The 24,344-nt window shown below is 37.1% G+C and overlaps 1 protein-coding gene across 5 annotated transcripts in view; it reads left to right on the forward strand.

Moving 5' to 3' along the window:
* The window catches only part of fidipidine (coiled-coil domain-containing protein 93), a 327,823-nt gene that overhangs the window by 23,763 nt on the left and 279,716 nt on the right, over window positions 1-24,344 (forward strand). For all 5 annotated transcript variants that reach the window (XM_081728605.1, XM_081728609.1, XM_081728608.1 and 2 more), the window contains exon 4: window positions 15,739-15,850. In XM_081728605.1, the coding sequence (XP_081584731.1) occupies window positions 15,739-15,850 (112 nt within the window). The remainder of the gene's footprint in view (window positions 1-15,738; window positions 15,851-24,344) is intronic.

The following is a 24,344-nucleotide window of genomic DNA, read 5'->3' on the forward strand; positions in this document are numbered from 1 at the left end:
CGTACCAGGTGGTAGCACGGTTTAAAAAGGCGACAATGTTGGAAAAAAAATCTCTGTGTTTCGGAGTATACTAAGTTTTATCTCTTATTACAATACATTGTGCATTCATTAGAGGATACTAAAATGAACAGCCAAGTAACTAGAGCATTGTGTGGTGGTGTCGTAAATTTAGGTCACTGGTTATCTATGTCGAAAGGAAAGCACTGGGCGAGCAAATGTTTGAGACGAAACAAGGAAGAGGATAAAGGAGAGTTTCGCTTGTATTTCACAAAAATAAATAGTTACCGCAAGACGTGAATGCGGAATTTTACAGCAAAATGTATGAAAAATTTTTCGACAGCAGTTGCAATTCAAACTTTATTGTTTGCACCCCTTTCAACAATTTAAGCAGGAAGATTATGACCTAACTTTCCATTTTTTATTTGTACCTCTTTTGAGAAATTTAACTTTGAAATTAGTAATTTTTCAAATATTTAAGTCTTTTGAGGGTAAAAGAAATGGCAGAACGGCCACCCTGACTCCAGCTACATTTTATAATTTCTAAAAACTCGTCTAGCCAGTTCTTGTACAGAAAACCACATCCTGTGGTTCAATCACTTTTGATTTTACAGGCTTTCAGTATCGACAGAATTCGTAATTTCGATGGTCACATTTAAGATCTTCAAAATTCTGTTTCTGAAGGTACGCATGAGTTAAAGGTACACAAAAGGAAGACATTGTCGTATGTAGTCATAGAGACAGTTATTTATAGAAGTCTGTATAGCTGTTAATAACTATAGAATGCTGTAAAATTCCGCATTCACGTCTTGCGGTAACTTTTTATTTTTGTGAAATGCGAGCGAAACTCTCCTTTTTCCTCTTCTCTGTTTCGTCCCAAACACTTGCTCGCCCAGGCTTTCTTTTCGACATATATAACTAGTGAGCTTAAACTTACGTACACCACCGCACAATGTTCTAGTTACTTGGCTGTTCATTTTAGTATCCTCTAATGAATGCACAATGTACTGCAATAAGAGATGAAACTTAGTATACTCCGAAACAAGATATTTTTTCCAACATTGACCTTTTTAACCGTGCTACCACCTGGTGTGCCATTTGCATGTATGTACGTTTTCCGGAAAGCCATGATTTCTGTTTTAAGATAATAAAAACCCAATTTCTTACGTTTGATTTGACTATGCAGCACCGTTTTTATTACACTATTGAATCTTTTGTTTACACTTTGTGGTGGACAAACACCGTGCTCGTGGGTTTTCTCGGGGTTCTCCCGTTTCCTCCCACTTTCTTCATTCCACCATTTCACTCATCTCTCATTATCACCGTCTCCTTTAGCCTAACCGGCATAACCGTGGGACGTAAAACTCAAAGATTTCATTTCATTTTTCTTTTGTTTACACTTGGCACAGTCAAGAAAAATGAGACTATTCCAACATATGAACAAACAGTGACAATATTTTTGAGCAGGTCACTAGTAAAGTTTTCTCTGGTGAAAATAAAAATTTTACCAGAAAGTCGTTGAGCAACCATTTTACTTAATATTAAATTACTTCACATGAAGTGAGTCGTAGCTCGTAGTGTATTCGTGAATTCTACCGTACCTTACGCCATCACTCTAAACATGACACCTTTGCATGTTACGTACGCATTGTAGGAGCCATGAAAGCGAAATACAGAAGAAAAATTATTAATTAATTCTTTTAAACACGTGAAAAATCCATCCGAGACAGTAGAACTAATTAGCAAGTGAATTGGAATGTGTACTTACTTTAACTCATAAGTATGTATATGGCATATGGCTAACGAGGTACATACGAAACATTTGTAAGTGTGGTAAGTGCAGAAAACTTTCGAAATTAATAGTGGTTGACCGTCCACCGTAATTTCATAACTGGCGAATTCAATGCCAAGGTAAGAGAACGAATTAAGTAAGATTATTGTGCAACTATGTGCTAGCATATGCGTGCAGATTTGAACAAAATAACCAACGGTAAATTTAAATGAAGGATTTTGACTAGAAGAAGGTCTATTACGGTTTTGTGTTACGTACCTGGTTCGATAATTACTGACACTAACGTGTGCAATATACTGTGGACATGCTACAAACTACTCATATGGAGGAAGAAAGAAAAAAAATCTTCATTACTAGGATACAACTAAACCTCAAGTGCAGAATGAAAGCCACGAGAATCACCAACAAAGGAATCAACGTGAATTGGCTTCTTCAGATCTTGAGTATTAGAATTTCTACCTAGTGCTCGAACAATCTTCATTAGGCAGTCGGTTTCTCTTTATAACCCAAAGTCTAGAGACCACTTGTTGTATAGTCGTGTGCAGAATTAATCAGTAAAGTATGTTGTATGCGCGTGAAAAAAAAGATCGGTTTAGCTTGTGTGTGAATTTAGCCTCTTTTACGTAAAGCACAAAAGTGATAAAGGTAATTCCTCATTTTCCTCACAGTTATCGTATTATTTTTTTCTTTTTTTCAGTGTGGAAACGGAGAGTAAGTGGAATAAAGAAACACTTTAAAACAATAGATACATAAAATGGTAGAAAGAAACAACAATAAAATGTAAGAAATCAAGAGATAAACGATTATGCCAATCTCTGTGAAAAAAGGATGCATCTGTATGTAGTCTCTGATTATTTCTTTCCGTTGCATTATGAATAAATTTATACAGCGTGAGCATAATTTCCACATGCCAATATAAGTTCTGATCTTCTATAGAATCGACTAAACACTGACTGTGTCGCAGTCGACTATGCGTGGAATTACATAGTTCCCCTTATTCCCGCCATCGACACATATCTATTAACTACTTGTGAAATAGAAAGTCGGTGCATAATATCACTACTGTCGATTGACAGCAAGCAAAAGATTAATTTATCTCGTTTTGTAGTTGTTAGCATTTTTGAAATTCAGTATGAGTGAGTTGAAAGAAAAAGGTTGATAATATTAGATTAGTTCATTCTATAGTTTTTAGAATAGAGTTCTTATTTGAACTGCTGGATTTGTAGCTTTGCATTTATTGAAGGATTAGATTCTTTAAAGATTCAGAAATAACTGACGCAAGCCGCCGTAGGCGACGATAGAGCGACACATACTGAAAATTAGTCCGTGAAATTCTTTTGAACAGATATGAGAAAGAGTTAAATAGTATTCTTAATAAATGAGTAGAGATTAACAACACTGTATTTCTCATTTTATCGTACTACTCCCACTCCATAAGTTCCATTTGTCATATATTTGTAAGCGAGATCCCTTGGTTCAATCGCAGCTCGTGCTAAGTGAATATTGTTGTGAACAAATACCCTTTGTACATGGGTTCTCCCGTTTCCTTCCATTCTCTTCATTCACATTTCATTCACTATCGTAATCGTCACCGCCTCTTAACCCTTGGGCATAATCGTGGAATACTAAACTGAAAAAAAAAAAAAAAAAAAAATGTGCAGATATATAATGTTTTATTCTTCTATATGTGGGATGGACAACAAGCAATCTCATTCTAACGGTTTATTGCAGATATAAAAGATCCTAAATGTTGTAAACGAAAATATAATTTTAAATTCAGTTTACATGAGTGGAAAAAATATATTAGTGAACGAAACATGAGCGCCGACTCCGGAGATGTTCCGGTGCTCGAGCACCCTGTAGAATTTTTGTGGGGTTCTCAGCACTCCACAAAAGTAGACAAAAATAGGGAAAAAAAGAAGAAAAAAGAACACTAAATTCTAACGTCTGCCGTAATTCCTAAATGGGGCACTCGGTGCGCAATGAATTCAAATCCACTTTTGTTATTTTGATGATATTTTATATTTAAGAATGTTGCTCAGATTTAAGCAGGGATGAAAAAATCTGGAATTGTGATTTTGATGATGAAAAAGCAGCTTTTTTTGACGAAGTGGCGATTGCGTAAATGACAAATTGAACTATAATTTTTCATGCTTCTTATATCACAAACAGCAGATGTTGAGAATGGCGTGGGGAAAACTAAAGTATGAGGTTAGAATCTTAGAATATCCCTAGTAACACCGCCATACTCTCATTCAGGAACAGGAGGGGCAGATACATTTTCGGAAGGGGGGGGGGGCTATTTGCCATACCAAAATGACATATTTATTACGTTTGACTTATTTTACATTACATTGTGCATTTCGTTGCTGTTTTCATATTAGACCTATATTACTTTCGCGTATGCTACAAGTAACACATGCGCCTAGTACTATATGCTACGTATCTCCCTCTCTCTCATATATATATATATATATATATATATATATATATAGAGAGAGAGAGAGAGAGAGAGAGAGAATTTATGAGGAGCTGCTGAAAATGTCGTAGTCCAATCCAGAAGGAGTGTAGGTACTAGGTAGAAAAATGAAACGTAGTTTAGAAAAACATATCTCTGTATGTATATACAAATTCAAATTTTCATATTAATAATGACATTCTTATTGTTTCTCAGTCCTCTGAAGTGATTATGTGTGCCCAAACATAATTTTACGAACATCCAGATCCTAACTGTTATAACATGTTTGTTCCACCAAGGGAAGTCACTGAAGTAAATTAATTAGGAAATCAGTGAAACACGACGGGAGTCTCCTCCGTTATATACAATGGTGAAGAAGTAAGTGGCTTAGTATAAACGTGGTGATTTCTCAACAAAATATGCTTTACATCCATAATGATTAAAAGCAATGACTCTTCCCGAAATCATGGATGCAATTTGTGATATTATTCTTGAAAATTGCAGCATTTCAGCCAGTGGTGGATATAGCCCGGGGCCGGAGGTCCTAGGCCACCCCAGTTTTTGAGTGACAAAAATAATTTAAGCTATTATTTATATTGTTTTTACAGTGTATAGTAAACTCACGATATACTTATTATAGTCTGAGGTCTGGCTGCACCTCGCTTTCTCAGAAAAAACTTCTCACGTCGTTTTTACCTTCTCAGCAAAACTTGTGTCAGAGATTCTGGCATTTCTTTGGAACTCATCGGTAGCATAATTCAGAATGGCTTGGGTATGCTCAAATTCTCGACATAATGGGTTCCCAAAATATGTCAGGAGAATAAAAGAGTGACGGCATTAAGAGAAGTCTTCTTCCAATTTGACCGTAATGCTGATCAATTTCGCTCACGAATAGTAATCATGGACGAAATATGGTTCTACCACTATGATCCTGAAACGAAACATAAGTCAATGGAGTAGCAGCACTCATTTCTCCCTCGCCCCAAGAAGTTCAAGACACAAAAGTAGGTTGAGAATCTGTTTGCAACATTCTTTTGGGATAAGTATGGGGTCGTACTCGTAGACTACCTCCGCTACGGTCAGATATTTAATCCAGAATCTCTGCATTACTTACAAAACTGAAAGAAAAATTCGAAGTTCAACGCCGCGGAAAATGAAAAGAATGGAATTCTGTTCCTTCAGGAGAATACACCTGTCCATCAAACCCCTGCGAACACAACTGACATTACATAATCTAAAATTTCAATGTCTAGATCATCATTCTTATTCCGCAGATTTAGCTCCGTCTAACTATTACGTGTACTTATTTTCCAAACTTAAATAACACTTGAAAGGACGTCATTTTAGATCTGATAAGGGTAGTGCTACGAACAGTGGCGAGAGGAAATCTTCAGATTTTTTAAAGTTTTCTGCAAAAACTGGAGCACTGTACAAGGTAGTATATTGACTCCGGGGAAAGTGTAGAAGAAGTAAAACTTCACCATTCCACGTGCACTTCTGGATTGGGCTACGAATTTTTCAGCAGTTCCTAGTCAATATGGTAGACGTCACGTCAGTACTTTGAAACAAAATAAGTAAGGGAGCACTAGTATAAACCAATTACTAACTAAAGATCAGCACTCTGACAATACGTTTTATTGGGAATCAATTTAATTCAATAAATTTATTATTATCATTTGCAGGAAGGGAAAACACAACTCTTTTTATCCCCTTCAAAAAATTAAGCCCTGGTAGTTGCAAACTAAGCTGTTATAAGCAAATCCTCTGAATATTGAAAGCCGAGAATACTATTTCAGAAAAAAGAAATATAGAACCTTTAAATAAAACAAAATATGAAACTGAAAACTTCAAACCTGGATAAATACAAAAAAGTTACGTAACTGTTTTTACCTTTCTTTTGTTCCCTTCGAAGTTGATCCAATGAGAAGAAAACAAATCGACTAAATCTAGTATTGTTCGCTAGGCACAATAATTAAAAATCATAAGAAAGAAGTATAACTAAAATTTACCTCAAAAGCGCTAAATTAGAAAACAGAAGTATGCGTGCATACCCAGACGCTCAAAGAAGAAAGCTTTAGGACTAATCTGCCACATAGTAAACGCATGGAAAGTAGACTACAATTTGACGATGAGATTGGTTATGATACTGATATAAAATACTACATGTAGAATGTTTAAAGATTGTAGGTGGCAGTCAGGGGGGCAGAAGTAGCTACTAGGGGGGCGCTCGTTCCCCTTGCCCCCCCTCTGGCGTCGTCACTGTTCAGGAATACATGTTCTCCATTGTGAAAAAGAAGAAAAAACACGAAAAAATCTGTTGATTCAAAAATACCAAAAATTGAATTTTTAGGAGGGTCAATTTTCAGAATTATCCGGGAAAGGGCCCTCCTATAGGCCCGAGCGGTACGTACCCCGGGATTCCTGGTTTTAAACAATTAATTAAAAGACAACAATAACTAGCGCATCTGCATCGAAATATTCCTGAGGAGTTTTATCCTGTTTCACAGAAAGTACCATTCTCATAATACTAATGTAGAAATGATAAACAATATTTTCTTTGATTGCACTTTTTCTTCAATTTCTATAATTATACTTAACATGGCAACTGTTTCACTACTACAATATTTATAAATGCATTTTATTGTTATGACGTTAAACAAGTTAGTAACAGGAGACTTGCGTTTGTTTCAATCCGCTGCGTAAGTTGTGTAACACACACACATACATACGTACACACATACATACATACGAGGGCGGGATGAAAGTTCTCGGCCTGACCCAGAGGTGGCACTCCAATTAGCAAAATTTTATTGTTCTTGCCTGGGGGCGCTTTTCAGTTGTTCGTATAACAAGTGCTTGTTCTCTCAAGTAGTTTGTGTGCAGGCATTGTTGCAGTTAGACGTCTTGCGTGTTAGTTGTAAAATTGGGTAAGCTTTAATATTGTGCGGTAATCAAATTTTTCGGTTTGGATGGATTAACCCCTACGGAAATTCATCCGAAGTTGACAAAAGTTTACGGGGACTCTGCTCCTTCCATGTCAACCGTTAAAAAGTAAGCAGCTGAATTTAAACGTGGTCGAACATCCATCGAAGATGACCCACGTGAAGGAAGGCCGAAAACCGCAACCACACCTGAAATAATCGAAACAGTGCATGATATCGTGTTGGACGACAGGCGAGTGAAGGTGAGTGAGATAGCTGACAGTGTGGGGATATCGGAGGAACGAGTGCGAAACATCTTGCACAAAGAACTAGGGATGGAAAAGCTCTGCGCAACATGGATGCCGCATTTGCTGACTGCCGACCAAAAGCAAATGCGAAAACGATTTTCGCAGCAATCTTTGGACCGATTCAAAAGGGATCCAAGCTATTTTGTGCGGCGGTTTGTAACAATGGATGAGACATGGGTTCACCAATACACACCTTAAATGAAACAGCAGTCCAGGCAATAGATGGAAGCCGGTGGGGCAGCGCCGAAGAAAGCGAAGACGATCGTATCGACCAGAAAGGTCATGGCCAGTGTGTTTTGGGATGCGAAAGGGGTTCTATTAATTGATTACCTTGCAAAAGGGAGAACAATTACAGGCGAATATTACTCCAACCTTCTTGACCAGCTGGATGTCAAAATTCGCAAGAAGCCTGGCTTGAAGAAGAAAATCATCTTTCAGCACACCTGTACACAAGGGTGTGTTGACGATGGGAAAACTGCGGGATTTGGGGTACGATTTGCTCGACCATCCCCCATATTCTCCTGATTTGAATCCTGATCGGATTTCTATCTGTTCCCAAACTTGAAGAAATTTCTTTCTGGGAAGCGCTTCACATCGAATGAAGAAGTTGAGAGGGTCGTGGATGACTATTTTCACAACCTTCCAGACTCTCAATTCCGGAAAGGAATACTGATGTTGGAGAAACGCTGGACCAAGTCTATTGAAGTTAAGGGAGATTATATTGAAAAATAAAATCATTTTTGAAGTAAAATTCGCAGTCTTTGATTGTCAGGCCGAGGACTTTTCACCCCGCCCTCGTACGTACATACGCACATACATACATACATACATTGAAAAGTTTTAAGACGGCAGCACTGCTCACGAGGAGTAGATATAATTGCCCATTTGCATGAAAGCATTTGGTGTGTCCTTCAGACATATTGAAACATGCACCGCGATATCTTCATTCAGTACGGCGTAGCAACCAGTTGAGTGCGGGCGTGTGTGTCTCTTGGCGGATTTTTAAGTGCGCAAAATGGATGAAAAATTAGAACAATGCGTTTGTATGAAATTTTGTTTTAAAACTGGAAATCTGCTTCGGAGACTTACAAACTCTTAAAAAAAGTTTTGGAGACAAATGTCTGAGCCGGTCAAACGTGTTTATCTGGTTTCACAGATTCAAAGATGGCCGCGAGTCAGTAGAGGATGATCTCCGGTCTGGCCGGCCTTCAACATAAAAAAAAAAAAAAAACTAACGGAAATATTGCGAAAGTTGGCGATTTAGCGTGCTCGAGCCGTAGACTTAAAATTAGGGAGATAGCTGAAGACCTGAATTTAAGTTTCTATGCGGTTCAGTCAATTTTAACTGATGATTTGAACATGCGTCGAGTGTCCGCGAAATTCATTCCAAAAGTGTTGTCACACGAGCAGAAACAACTCAGACTTGAAGTGTCCCAAGAACTGTTTAGTCGAGCCGAAATGGACTCAATTTCTTGAATAGGGTTATAACAAATGATGAATCATGGGTTTATGGGTATGACACAGAAACAAAGGCCCAATCTTCTCAGTGGAAGAGCCCAGATTCCCCAAGACCAAAGAAAGCGCGACAAAGTCGGACGAATGTAAAGACAATGTTTTTTTTTTTTTTTTTTTAATTTTATTCTTAGGGCATCGTACATCATGAATTTGCCCGTAGAGTGCAGACAGTCAACCAGAAATACTACAAAAGTGTCCTTCACCGTTTGCGCGAAAATGTGCGGCGGAAAAGGCCTGCTCTCTGGAAAGAAAAGAATTAAATTCTCCACCACGACAATGCACCAGCGCATTGTGCGTTCTCGATCCAGGAATTTTTGGCCAAATTCAACATTCCTGTGCTTCCGCAACCCCCGTATTCCCCAGATTTGACCCCGGCCGACTTCTGCCTCTTTCCTAAATTAAAATTGTCATTGAATGGAAAGAGATTTGACTCAATCGAGGATATTCAAGCAAATACGGAGAGAGTGCTTCACATCATCACGGAAAATAATTTTCAGGAATGCTTCCAGAAGTGGAAATACCGTTGGAATCGGTGTGTCCATTCAGCAGGGGACTACTTTGAAGGAAATCCATCACAATAGCCTGTAAGTACTGCCATTTTTAAATTACAAGCCCAGTCTTAAAACTTTCCAATCACACCTCGTACATATACATTCATACATACATACATGTTTGTTTCTTGGTTTTCCTAGTCCATGATGTAACGCTACCGATGGTAACAGATGGCGTTAGTATCAACGTCTATCAGACTAAAGAAAAGTACGAGTAATGACAACCTAATCTGCAATGAAGAAAGTATTAGTTAATGAAGAACGCTGAAACAGACGATCAGCCAATCAGCATGTTCGGTATAATCCCCAGATACTCTCAATTTGACTGTTATAAAATATATCATTTAATTTTCATTTACTCTGCACCTGTCAGCTATAACTCCATCTGGCGATAATCGATGTAACTACGTGAAACATTCGAACTGATAATTTTTTCAAAATTTATCAACAATATTCCCACATTGTAAATTTTCATCTCTCCTTAGCGGCTGAAGGAGGTTGCAGAGTGTATTTCATCATATAGCATTCTCGCTTTATTTGGCCTGTAGAATTGTGCTCTGTAGTCCGTGGGCGCCATTTTTAGAACATATGATATATACATAATCAGAAGATTTATAAAAGAAAGTTATATGATTGGCTAATAACGAATCCATTTTACTCGATTGAAGAGTTTAGTGAATGTCAAGAAACTGTGTCGTAATTTGCAGTGTCACTTTATCTAAAATATTATTAGGTTTTCATTATACTATTAACCAGTAACTGATTGTCTGTATGTTATAATTACTTTTTTTATATCTGTATCCGTATGTAAATCTCATTCGGACGTTGTCTGTTGCTTGTAAGTTATAAAATATTCTATTCTATTCTACCACCCAGACAGAAAATGCAGGTGGTTTACAGGCGCCTGTGAAAAATGCATAAACAGGCATATTTTTACAGGCGCCTGTACATACTCCTGAAAAGGAACACTTTTAAACGCATGAGACAGGTATCGATTTTTTTTAAGATTATTGCATGTTCATTTCACGGAAACAGGTAGTTTTCATGTTGATAGGGTTGAAACCTTGCAACGTAAAAAATGCGTGTAAACAACATGTAGAGAGTGGAAAGACATGTACATAACCGGCATATTCCATGTAGTTGACATATACGTTACCTCATGAGGATCTGACGACAGCTGCTTTTCTTTTGATAAAAATGTAATTGATATGTTAAATACATGTGAAATACAGGTGTTAGGATACTAGAATGTAGGTTGGATGCTTTAAGCAGTAATACTACTATTTGATCCATCTAATCCAAGGGTCTGCGCACGCCTCTGTATATACATGTCAATACCTTGCATATGTGCATGTAAAAGTGGAGACTTGATGTCTGGATATTGCATGTTCCCTACGCCTGTAACGTGAATGTTTCACTCTAATCAACCTTGTCCATCGCATGTACTGTTTAAGCTATTTACTCACTACACGTATCTGTTTAATCCATTTAGTGGCAATCATGATCATTGCATGTTCCCATTCATCTGTGCATTGCCTGTATACTGCATGTAGGTGAGTTCACACTTTGCGTGTTACAGACAATATGTCTAATTCTATTCCAATGTACTATACATGTGTCAGGACCTTGCACATGTGCATGGCAAACTGGAGACTTGGTGCCTGAATACTACATGTTTCCTACACCTATAACATTAATGATTCACTCCAATCAATCTTGTTCATTGCATTTTCTGTTTACCTGCACATTGCCTATACATGGCATATAGGTGGGTTCACACTTCGCAGGTACACGGAGATAATACAGGCAATGTATTCAGTTGTAATCCCATGTATTGTACATGTGTCAGTCAGGACCTTGCGTAACGAATGCCGAATTGAAGACTTGTGCCTGAATATTGCATGTCTCCTATGCGTATAACGTGAATGTTTAGCTCCAATTCACCTTGTTCACCACACGTATCCGTTTAATCCAATTATTGGCAATCATGATCGTTGCATGTTCCCGCTCACCTGTACATTGTCTATACACTGCACGTAAGGGAGTTACACACTTCGCATGTACACGAAAATGATAAATGTAAAATAACACATTCTACATCATGCGTTTTCCATGCTATACGCTAATACATGGTATTTACATGTAATGCGAATGTCACACTGGTATATTACATGTTGATAAACAGGCACCTTCCTTGTACTTTTGATTCTTACTGTATTGCGAGGTTATCAACAATCCATTCAAGGTACTTTACATGCACATATTCCCTTCATTTACTTGCATGTGAGTGACTACGTGTACATTGCATGTTCTCATTTTAATGTACAGGCTCTGTACAATGCGTGTTTCCGTGCAAAATTTCCAACAGAAGTTTAATACCTTTTCGACATGTATAACACCTAAAAACAATGTGCTTGTAATATTTTCTTTACATGTGTTTTCGACGAAACAGGAAAAAAAAATCTGACAGGCTTTTACAGGCAGTTCCATATACAAAACATTGCATGGTTCCTCAAAAATGTTCATAATAGCAGATTTGATCCACAGTAGGGTGTATATTTATCGGTGTTGAATCAGCCTTGTGAAGCGGTTTAGTAGCTATTTAAGAGAACGCGAGGTCCATTCTAGAACGTTAATCATACGATGTAGGTATTTGGTGTGCATGAGACATTCTTTCATTCTATTTTTAGACATAGTTATTGTCCGTTGTGACTTTTAAAGAAATGCAGAATTTTGTGACAATCTATTCAGTGATTATTTCGTAATCATTTTACAAAAAATGAACGATTTGAACTTATAAGGATTTTTTCTCCTGTTATTCGGTTACATTTGGTAAACTGTAAAGGGGAAATGTAATCTGATAAGGCACAAATGTCCAGAATTTCTTTTCGAAACCATGAGGTTTATGGCAAAAGTGTGATTTTGTGGATGGCAGAAAATACCACATCATGCCTCTCGCAAATGATGTAAATTGCAATCACGTGAGTGTCATAGTTGCCCTGTTCGGACGTAATTAATCATTGGCGGGTGATACATGGAAGCCCAATGGGGTAAGGAAGTGTTACAAACAACGTGTTTCGTTTTGTGGGTATACATGAAGTGCACACTAAGCATAGATAATAGCACAGCGAATCTAGATGACGTTTCACGTGACCGTATCATCAGACTAGGAATGTCGCAAGAACTGTGGATGCGGAGTTGAAAGTTGCTCGTTGTATAATTTCGTGATATTGGACGAAAATTCCAGAAGGACAACAGTTGGAAGGCAGTACGAGGAAGGTTGCCCGTGTACCACATTCTAACTGGAAAGACCACTATCTAGCATTATATATCTATGGCGTTCAATCAGCACTGCATCTGCATTAGCTCAAAACCTAACAGCAACCTTTGGGACATATTTCTCCCGACAAACTATATATTGATGACCACATGACGTGCACTATTGTGCAGAGCGACTCGTTAGAAAAGTTCCAATCGTACTACAACACAGTTAGGATAGTTTAACTTGGTATCTAGCTCATCGTGAGTGGGCCCAAGAACAGGAAGTTGGACTGCTTTTCACTGACGAGTTCCTGTTAAGTCTAGATTGGGATTTTCTACGTCTATATATCTGGTGGGGATTAGGGATGTATTATGACCCTGCTAATCGTTATGGCGGGGCTGGGTTATGGTCTGGAGTGGCATCATGTTAGGGGCCCAGACATCCCTGCATACGTTCCCGTAGGATACTGTGACTGGTACGATCTAATGTTATCCTGGAACTATATATACTACTCTTCCATGGCATATATCCCTAGCCAGCACAGCGAATCTGACAGGCGAAAATGCGCGTCATTACAAGAAAGCGCAACTGATAAAAGAATACCTAGATATAGCGCATTTGGGGTAATTGCCATGCTCTCTGATTTTTATATGTTTGAACGTGTCTTGTACAAAATTGGACGTTGGATTGCAACCGGAAATCCATCATCCTGGACGCTGAAAGACCTCCAACGAGGCTTATGCGATAATAGGACGCATTACCGCAGGAGCTGCTGGATGACATCATTCACAGTATGGGAACATGCTGTGCAAACTATATAGCTGTTTCTGAGTGATCACACTTCATACTGACTTTTTCTGGTGATGTCTAAGTAGATTAATGAGGAATCGACAGAATAAACCCATATGAGGAAGATACCTTACAGTCGCCATTTGCTGTAGTGTGGACTATGGACATCTCGCAAATAGTCCCATTCAGCAGATCAGCATCGATCTGCATTTATGTTCCACTTGCTCATGGTTTTCTCTAACTTTCGGACATAAGTGTTCGCACTATATTATCATATGACGGAAATAAAGAAATTGGAACGCATCTTTTTTGTTTCATCTTTGTATTTTCTTCTTTTCGGAATGGAATTACAATCTATATCTATATCGATGTCTTCAAATTATGTTGTCTTTTTGCAAGAGTATAATTTGATTCTACAGAAAGGTGATTCGCGTATGGTTTTCCAAACGTGATTCTTCCTCCCGTCTGCCATGCGCAGAATGAACTTGCCCAACCTTGGCCAGGCGCATCTCTCAACGTAGTTTGTAAACTGTGAGAGTGTCCCTCACTGGGCCAAAAATGTTGCCCAAACTGAACCGTTTCAGAAGGAGCACATTGTATATCTTTTCCAAGTAACTGTGTGTTCTAATGACGAAACTTCGCATAATGTCACGTAAGAAAATCTCCCCACCCAAAGATAGGTTGCGAATCGTCTAAATGTATCTATAGAAATTGAGACCACACTTTGCGCCAACGACTAAATCTCGAAAAAGTGTTGAAGGCTAATGTCTTCGCCTTACCTTGCGCACCGATAGAAGCGCAAGTGTAACACTGGAAAGCTGTATGAGCAGCCTTTGGCAAACAAAAGGGTGGCGATACATCGCTACATTGGATGAGGCGTCGGTGGACCATTTCCATTGCGGCAAACCAAGAGCTATCTTGTACGGAGACAAAATCGCGAAAGGCTTCACAGGGTAGTTCGAGCACGCAAAGAGGCTTTTCTGAAAGGTGGTCTTTGGTAGTTATCGGTTGCTCTCACTTTGGAAGCAAGCAAGATTTGCAGAGTGAAGGACTGCAAAATCAATTTACAATACTACGAGGAGGGGATTCTGAGGCTGATCTACAAGCAGGAGTACCAAAGGTATATTGAAACGAGATCAACATTGTTCGCATGCATCAAGATAAGAGTTTTATCACATACCTCAAAATAGTCCCTCGCATGCTTCTAAGATGTGAATGAGACCAGTAGAGTGCAAGCCAAATCTTTCAACGAGATACCTGCGAAGTCTGCAGACGAAATCCCGATGACTTCTGTGGATTTGAACTGCTAAAAAGGGCTTTGAGTAAGAGGGTGTGACAACTGTAAGTGGACTCTCAAAAGCTGTGAAGGAGAAATGGAACAAGATCCTCCTTGTAATTCTCCAACGGAGCTTTCTGCAATAGAAACTATAATGCCGGGCCATCGTTCGTAACCAGGAGAGAGGGATCGCGTACAGTCGCACCTGACGCCATGGATTTTCGTAACTGATTAGTAAGAGCAATTTGGTCACTCATACCTCTGTAATGTAATGCGAGGAATTAATGAGAGACAGCACATTAGGGCATCCTTCTAGATAGAGTTTTTGTTATGAACATTCCTTAATTTCTTATTTTGTGTTATGATTTCTTTCTAATAATTTCATATTTATTACTTTACAAGTTTTTTTTTTTTTTTTTTTTTATTCTCTCGTGTTCTCCGTGTTCGTAATGTGGAAAAGAGAAGAAATCCTTACAAGAATTGTGAGAAAATTTACTTTGTTACTCGAATTTCTCTCTCAATTTTGTATGTTCCGTATTATATTTTCCAATTTGTTAACAAAATTTCAAGACGGATATTTGAAATGTTCAGCATATATGAAAAATCTGTTGAGTCGTTTAGTCAACTCTGATGCAAGAAATGTATTTTGAATAAACTGTTGGTAATTTCCATTAGTTTTTTCTCTTTTTTCCATGAATTTAATAGTCAAATTTGTTGTCGGTAGACTAGATTTTGATTTCTAACTTTGGTCGTATCCAGTTTCATTGTAGTAAGTGGTATTAATACTTATAACGTGTTATGCATTAGAACTGTACAAATACTTTCTATTGAAAGGATTGATCAGCAGTAAATACTGTGTATTATTTCAGAGCTCTTACAGAAAAAATTGTTGCGGTGTTACCAAAGATGAAATGCCCACACAGAATAGAACCACATCAAATTCAGGGTCTTGATTTCATTCATATATTTCCTGTAATTCAGGTAAAACACAACTTTTGTACATTTTTCTTACAGTAAGTTTTTTCTGTACAGGGAAGTTAACTACTATGGAAATCTATCATCCTGGACACTAGCATAGTACGTACTATTCAGTACGAAATTCGTATCTAATTGTAGCTAGGGTATTAGATACGTTTTTAAGTTTCGTTTAAATTTATTTAAGTTTTTCTCCATTTTTATGTGATTGAGCAAAACATTGAATATTTTATTTGCCATATGTCTGGGACCCTGTTGTACCAGTGATAATCTAGTAAAGTAAGACTTTTTGTTTCGATCTCTAGTATTGTAATGATGATCTTTCGCTTCATCTTCATTTTGCGTTAGACTGAAAACGGATGCTTCATATATATAAATAGATGGAATTGTTAATATCTTTTAACTTGTTAAAATGCGATTTGCAGCTTGTAGTGTAATGTAAGTTTGCAATGGTACGGATGGCCTGTTTTTGTTTAATAAATATAGATTTGCTTTCAGTTGCGTTACCCCAAAATAGGATGCCATACTTTATGATAGGGTATATGGATCCATAGTAAATTTATATTAAGTCTTTTCGAGTTAAAGTGTCTTTTAGCACTTTTAGAGCATATACGAGGGGCGTTCAGTATGCTTTAATACCCACCAAGAAAGCAAAATATAATAGAAATGAAAATATGTTTATTTTTCAACATAATCCCCTGCCCTTTCAATGCACTTAGTCCATCGCCGCTCCAAAGCTTCTATACCCTGTTGGAAGATGATGTCCACTTGCCCCTACAACCATGTATTAACAGCATCCATGATGGCATTGTCATCCCGAAAAACCTGTCCACGGAGATGCTGCTTCAAATGTGGAAACAAGTGGAAACCACTTGAGGCTAGGTCGGGTGAATATGGGGGATGAGGCACCAATTCAAATCCAGTTGTATGAATTGCAGCCATGGCAACACCGGACTTGTAAACGGGAGCATTGTCCTGATGCAGCAACACTCCACGCGCCAACATTCCTCGTCTCTTGCTCTTTATTGCAGCTCGCAATTTTGGTATAAGGTCAGCATAATACTGGCCCGTCATTGTGGTTCCATGTTCCAGATAATCCACCAGCAGTATTCCCTTGGCATCCCAGAAAACAGTTGCCATAACCTTTTTGGCTGACTGTTGAACACGAAATTTCTTCGGGGTTGGGGAGCTGGTGTGCTTCCATTGCATTGAGCTTTCTTTGGATTCGGGGTCAAAGTGGTGGACCTATGTTTCGTCCACTGTTACAAATCGTGTCAAAAAGTCCTCTGGATCTGCACGATACCTGTCCAAAAATTGCCTTGAAAATGTCACTGTTCTCCTCTTCTGATCACCATTCAGGTTTCCGGGACACATCGTGCCGAGACTTTCTTCATACACAAATGATTGGTCAAGATGTTATGAACTGTGCCGGTTGACAACCCTATACTCTCTGCTAAATACCTGGTGGTAACTCGTCTGTCTGCCATAACCATGTCCAGGATCTTCGCAATGTTTTCTTCGGTGGTCACTGTTACTGGTGACCCATCTGCATGGGCATCTTCGCATGATTGTCTGCCACATATGAATTCACGGCACCATTTCGCAACTGTAGGATATGATGGAGCAGACTGTCCTAATGTTTGTACCAAGTCATCATGAATTTCCCTTGGCTGTAAGTTTTTCAATTGCAGGTACTTGACCGCACGAACCTCACTATTTTCCATTTTCACAGAGTTCTTACAGATGCTCTACTGCAAACACCTGCAAAGAAGAAAGTACATGGCCAAATGACTTGCACTGCGGCATAAAGTCATCATAAGATGTCTACTTTCTACACATGTTAAAATCATGATCCTACATGAGGGGGAAGGGGGTCAGTATTAGAGCATACTGAACTCCCCTCGTAGCCTTGAATTAAGTTTATGTATAGTTGTTTCAATATGATTACTCCATCTAAAGTACTCATCTATTATGACACCAAAAAATTTGGTTTTGTTGACTAGCTGTATGATGGGTCGTTTAGATTTATTGTGGATTTATTAATATTTTTAGCGTGTGCTGAGTGGGAAAGTATATATTGTGTTTTCGTATTCTTTAAAACCAACTGATTACTATCAAACCAAAAGCGAAGTTTTTTGTTATGTCATGTACATTGTTAACAAGAGATTTTGTATCTTTTCCTTTCATAATCACTGAAGTATCGTCAGCATAGAGTATAATTTTGGTATCTATATTGCTAGGTAGAGCGTTTATATATAGTAGGAACAGGAGTGGACCTAGAACCGAGCCTTGTGGCACTCCATATTTTGTTTCTCGATAAGTCAATTTCTATTTCATTTGGGTATCACCTGTATTTCTTATAATTTCGACTGATTGCTTCCTATTTTCTAGATAAGATTTGAATAATTTGAGACAGTTTCCACGTATACCGTAACGTTTTAGTTTTTTTAGTAGAATACTAGCTGTACCTGCGCCCTCTACACAGCGCTTCATTAGCATATGAGCATGACTCTCCTTGCTATTCCCACATCTGTACATGTCCCTTTACAGACACAAGTGAAAGACGTCTTAATAAAAATCGGCAAGAAATACCGTAAAGGGGAGATTTTTTTAGATTACTTTTTCAATATCTCGCACCGTTTGCAAGATTTGAGTCTACTTCCTGTTGGAGTTTTTAATTCATGTATGATTAGTGTTTTCTTTCTTCTTGCATGTAGTATGTAATAAGCAAATACATTACACACACTATTAATTATAATGTCATTGACATATGATGTTCATTGGGTAAAACACTCCAAACAATAAAGATTCAACTTAGTGGAGAAATGGTTATCCTTTGTTTTTCATTATAATTTGGCCATGAAGCAAACGCCTGAGAGATATGCAACCCATGTATATAATTATGTGGTGTTGGAATGTATAATGCGCAGGATATGATGCTTTAGTTGTTTTTTTTTTTTTTTTTTTTCATTTCAACACTTCCAGTTTACCCGTAAAAATGTAATAAAGAAATAACTGCCATGTTTTTTAAATATTCAATTAGAACTGGACAGTCTACGCAAAATTTGCAATCGATCAGTGAAAACATCACCTTTCTAGAGCCTGTAGTTTCCGATATCTTATTGTCGAAAGGATTGGACACAAACATATAAACTTCCACAAACGTATAGTTTAAAAGAACTCCAAAGATGGCAGCACAATTGATGCATTGATTTTGGAGCAGGTTTATTAAAATACAAAGGCTTTGAACAATAAATTTAAAAATAAACTTTATGAAAAAGATCTATTTAAAGTACACATAGTTTAAAATATTTGTCTTTTTTAAACGTGAAATCACAAATAACCGTAAATAAAAGGTTTAAAATCAAAACTTTCGGGTTGGAGCTCAGGTGCTTTTGTTGCTATTTTAGCATTTTAATAGATAGATCACAGTTTATTACATCAAATGCCTTATTCAGATCATAAAATTACAAATACTAAAAAGTTTTCGTCTATTCCTTTTAGTATGTGATCTGTTAAGCTATAGTTAGCGGTTTTGAGTGCTTTTGTGCGCACAAAGCCGTGTTGCTCGTTCGTTATAATATTCTGGCGTATGATAAATTCCAATAGTGTACTCTTTATTAGGTGTTCAAATATTTTACTGAAAGCAGGTAGCAGCGAGATTGGTCTGTAATTTTCGACGGATTTGGTGTCTCCCTTCTTGTATATTGGTCTTACTTGAGCTATTTTAAGAACATCAGGAAAGACACCATTTATTAAGTTCTGATTAAACAAATACGTTAGATGCGATGTCAATGACTCTTTACGCAGTTTTATTAATTTTGTCGATATTTCGTCACATATTTCGTCACGATAGTTTGTCAGGTTTTTCCGTAAAATGTCGATTAAATTCGTCACATATTTGAATAGTTTCATCTATTATTGTATCATCAATGATTAACTTTTTTATATTACTTACTTTTCTATCTTTTATGTGTATGTGATCTCTGACAGCTTGCCAGAGAGACTTCGTTTTATTCCTAGAATGAGTAATCATATTGGTGTAGTGTGCCTGTTTAGTGTTTCTAATTAATGCTTTATAGAATTTAATAAATTGTTTATTTCGATTTTTCTATAAGGTGAAACTTTTTTTTAAAATAATTTTAGCTTCGGTTTACTGTATACAACTTCTATGCACTGTTTTCTTTATTGTACGCTTTGTTTTTGTTAATCTATCTATTAAAATGATACAATAGCAATTAAAAGCGACTGAGCTCCAACCTTATAACTTTGGCTTTCAAATCGGTCATTTACGGTTGTGTGTGATTTCACGTTTTAACAGAGACAAACATAACATTTTGAGTATGTGTTCTTTAAATAAATTAGTTAAGTACATCGTTTTCATAAAGTTTATGTTTTAAAATTATTGTTCAAAGCCTTTGTATTTTAATAAGCCTTTCTAAAATCAGCACGTAAATTGTGCTTCCATCTTCCGAGTTCTTTTAAGCTATATGTTGGAGATGTTTATATGTTTGTGGTCAATCCTTTCGACAATGAGATCTCGGAAACTACAGGCTCTAGAAAGATGACGTTTTCACTGGTCGATTGCAAATTTCATGTAGATTGCCCAGTTCTAATTGAATATTTAAAAAACATGGCCACTATTTCTTTATTACATTTTTACGCGTACATTGGAAGTGTTGAAATTAAAAAAAAAAAAAACTCAAACATCACATCCTACGCATTATAAAATCCAGCACCACATTGTTGTATATAGGGGTTGTATATGTCTCAGGCGTTTGTTTCATGGCCAAATAATAATGGAAACGGAAGGATAACCAATTCTCCAGTTTAAGATGAACCTTTATTTTTGGAGTGTTTTGCCCAATGAACACCATATATAACTGACATTATAATTAATTGTGTATGTAATGTATTTGCTTATTACATACTACATGCAAGAAGAAAGAAAACACTGGTCATACATGAATTAGAAACTCCAACCGGAAGTAGGCTCAAATCTTGCAAACGGTGCGAGATATTGAAAAAGTAATCTAAAAAAATCTCCCCTTTACGGTATTTCTTGCCGATTTTTATTAAGACGTCTTTCACTTGTGTCTGTAAAGGGACATGTACAGATGTTGTGAGGAATGAGATTTATGCTCATATGCGAATGATGCGCTGTGTAGAGAGCGCAGGTTCAGCTAGTGATTTGCAAAAACTATTGTTGAGTATAGTAAGAAAGTAGCAAAATTTGTCTTTTATCCCATGTTTTTCATACATGGCGTTCCAATTTAGTTTCTTAGAAAACCAAGAAATTTATTTATATTTTTTGGTTTAGTATTTTAGTTTCTATTTTTACGTTATTGTTTGTGTGACTGTACTCCGTCTATTTCTAATAATTGGCAAGTGTGGTCTGAGAGTCCATCAATTATTTCATATTTTGTGTAATCTGCATGTAAATTAGTTAGCGCATTGTCTCTTGCTGTTTTTGAGTGAGGAGTTATCCGAGTTGGTTTTTTGATTATATAATTTATGTTGTATGAGTCGCTATAAAGAAATTAAAGAAACACAAATCATGGTATAGACGAAATTTCTATTGAGTTAATTGTAACTTGAAGGTAAAAATCATGGTACAATTCAATACGAAAGACCTATAACATAAGCGTTTAAGTTCATTGTGAAACTACGCCTAACAACCTAGGGAACCAACCCAACGTCTTCGTGGCACTCATCAAGCTAGGATAAACCTCGGCTTCGTTCCCCTGCCGACACCTCGATTGGAGCAAGAAATGTATGGACCACGTGACTACAAACCATAAATTTCACATAAGATGGAGTGATAGAATGAGGTTCTCCTCATTTCTCTTTTCATCTCATATCCTCAGTTTTAAAGCGAGACAAAGAGAAAGGTAATAGTGGAAAAAACAAAATAAAGAGAAGCATGAGAAAAACAAAATAAAACAAAATGAACGTATATATTGACAAATGACCCATGTACTTCAAAGGGGTCCGCGACAAATTTTATTATGAACTATATGTAATAAATCTTCGATCCAAGCTCCCGCCAAGTGAACTTTGTGATGGACAAACACCGTGTTCGTGGATTTTCTCGGGGTTCTCCCGTTTCCTCCCACTTTCTTCATTCCACCATTTCATTCATTACTCATCATCACCGTCTCCTTTAGCCTAACCGGCATAACCGTGGGACGTAAAACTCAAAGATTTCATTTCATTTATATGTAATAAGTCGAAGAATCAGCAAAACACAAAATCATAATTGCATATAATGAGTGTTATATTACACATATTTACTTAAACAAATAAAACTGCTCGGAGAAAGCTGAAAATTTCTTACAAATCCCAAACATAACTGAAAGAAAAGTTTACTTCTCTATGTTTTTCCTCGTACCATCCACCTACATGGAGAAATGAGAGAGAGAGAAAACATCTTAGACATTCACACGTATACAACATCGGAAACAGCCGAATGGAAAATCTCGGTTCTCAGATGGGATTTATGTCTAATTGTTACTTTAATTAATTAAATATATATATATATATATATATATATATATATATATATATATATATATATATATGCATCGAAAAGTATAGAAAGAAAAATCAAATGAGCTTGGTGCCTCTTAAGTACTTATCACCTTGCCTGTTTCACTTTGTCTCTCATGGTATAAAATCGAGGAAAAAGAAGAGAATAAATAGAGAGATGAGGACACAGTGAAAAAAAAACACAAAAAAGGTGGAGAAACTGAATGTCAAGGAGGAGTCAGGGAAAGAGAGAATACATTATCTGTAGGAAGGTACCCAAAGACTCTTCCTTTAAAGCTACGACATCCGTGTGACATTTGTATCTGGTTGCAAAGTGATTAGAGAAGTTGATATTAAACTGTTGATCACCTCGTTTTACTTATTTGAATTGAACGTCGTAGTTTCGGCTTTAGCTTTGGATTTGAGCGTTCTAACTTCGATTCTTAACTTTCGATTCCTAACTTCGATTTGGAAATATACATTTACATTAATAGAAATGATAAAAGTTCACAAATTCACTACTGGGATTCGATCCGAGAATCTCCACTCACAAGTTATGTACTTCAGCCACTAGGCTCGAACATTCGTTCTTCACATCGCCTATCTTGCAGGAGCTAAAATGTCTTCAAGCAATCACTAGAACTCCATTCATGGGAGACTACGTAACGTGCTGCTTTGCATGTATTCATCTCTCTCCAAATGACACAAACTGTAAAAGTTTCATTGTGAAATTCGTCGAAAGTTCGCCGACTTTCCTGATAAGTAGTCTAGAAACAAGTAGTGATCTTCTATAGTGACCTTTCTCTCGTAATGAAGTGTTTGAAAGAAGAGAATAACATAAAAATCCAGATTAGAATATTACAATAAATATGTATATTTTGTTTAGGGTTTCCAAGTCATAGTTTATAGGAATTATAGCAAGAATAGAAAAAATGTATTGACCCTAAACTGGAACTTGCAACGTTCGTTGTGGAAGCACGCAAGAAAAAATAACAAACATCAGGTGGGTTCGAACATGAGAACTTATAGGTACTAAACCGCTCGGCTATATCTTAGTCTTCAATTGGCGTTTCGATATATATATATATAGAGAGAGAGAGAGAGAGAGAGAATTGAAAAAGATAATACAATTATAGGACGAGTTCGATGTGTTTTTCGTCATGCATTTCACAGGTGCATATCTGATCAAATTGAGTTACAGGCTTTAGGAAGTCTCTGAAGATAGTTTCTGGCCCACAAAATGCGTCGTTGAAGATGTCTCTTCCAGATCCTTACACCGTATATTATACTTTCATATAAGACGAAAGGTGAGGTGATCTAGGTGGCTATTCCACTGAACCCCTGTGCACAATCCATTACTGTCACTCTAATACTTATGATTCTGACGATTCACCTCCCGACCAAAAAACAAATAAAATAAAGTAAAATCTTTGCCACTGAATAGAATGCCCTTAGGAATGAGGAATCCGTTTCATATTGATCTAAAACTCAGGTGTAAAACTACTCCACACGTCTCTCTAGATCGTCCTTGAAATGTTGCTGAAGTTGGATATTAAATGGCTGTCATATATTTGTATAGAATCCGATCAATTGATGCCTGGCTGACTCACAAGTGCTGATAGATGTCGTGAACTGTACGTTGAACTCTGTGAAGGCTACAAATACATTGCTGATGTTGGTTTATTAGTACTATTAAGCCTACCTTTGCGAAGCTTCTCTACAATACACTCTTTTTAACGAAAACAAGTTACTAAGGATACAACCTTATGCAAAATTGGTAGTCTACCTGGATGAAGGTTATTATGATACAGCACCTCCGTTTCTCACATTAGAGTAGCTTCTGTCCTTTCATCTCTTCAATGTCATCGTTATTTACCTGTAAGAAAAGAAAGTTCCATTGAGGGCTCGTGCTCAAAACTCTCAATAAATGCTTAAAATCTGATTACATAAATTGATTCAGGGGAAATCTAAA

This window comes from Thermobia domestica, chromosome 10 (assembly GCF_964235325.1).
Source record: "Thermobia domestica chromosome 10, izTheDome1.hap1.1, whole genome shotgun sequence".
Lineage (NCBI taxonomy): Eukaryota > Metazoa > Arthropoda > Insecta > Zygentoma > Lepismatidae > Thermobia > Thermobia domestica.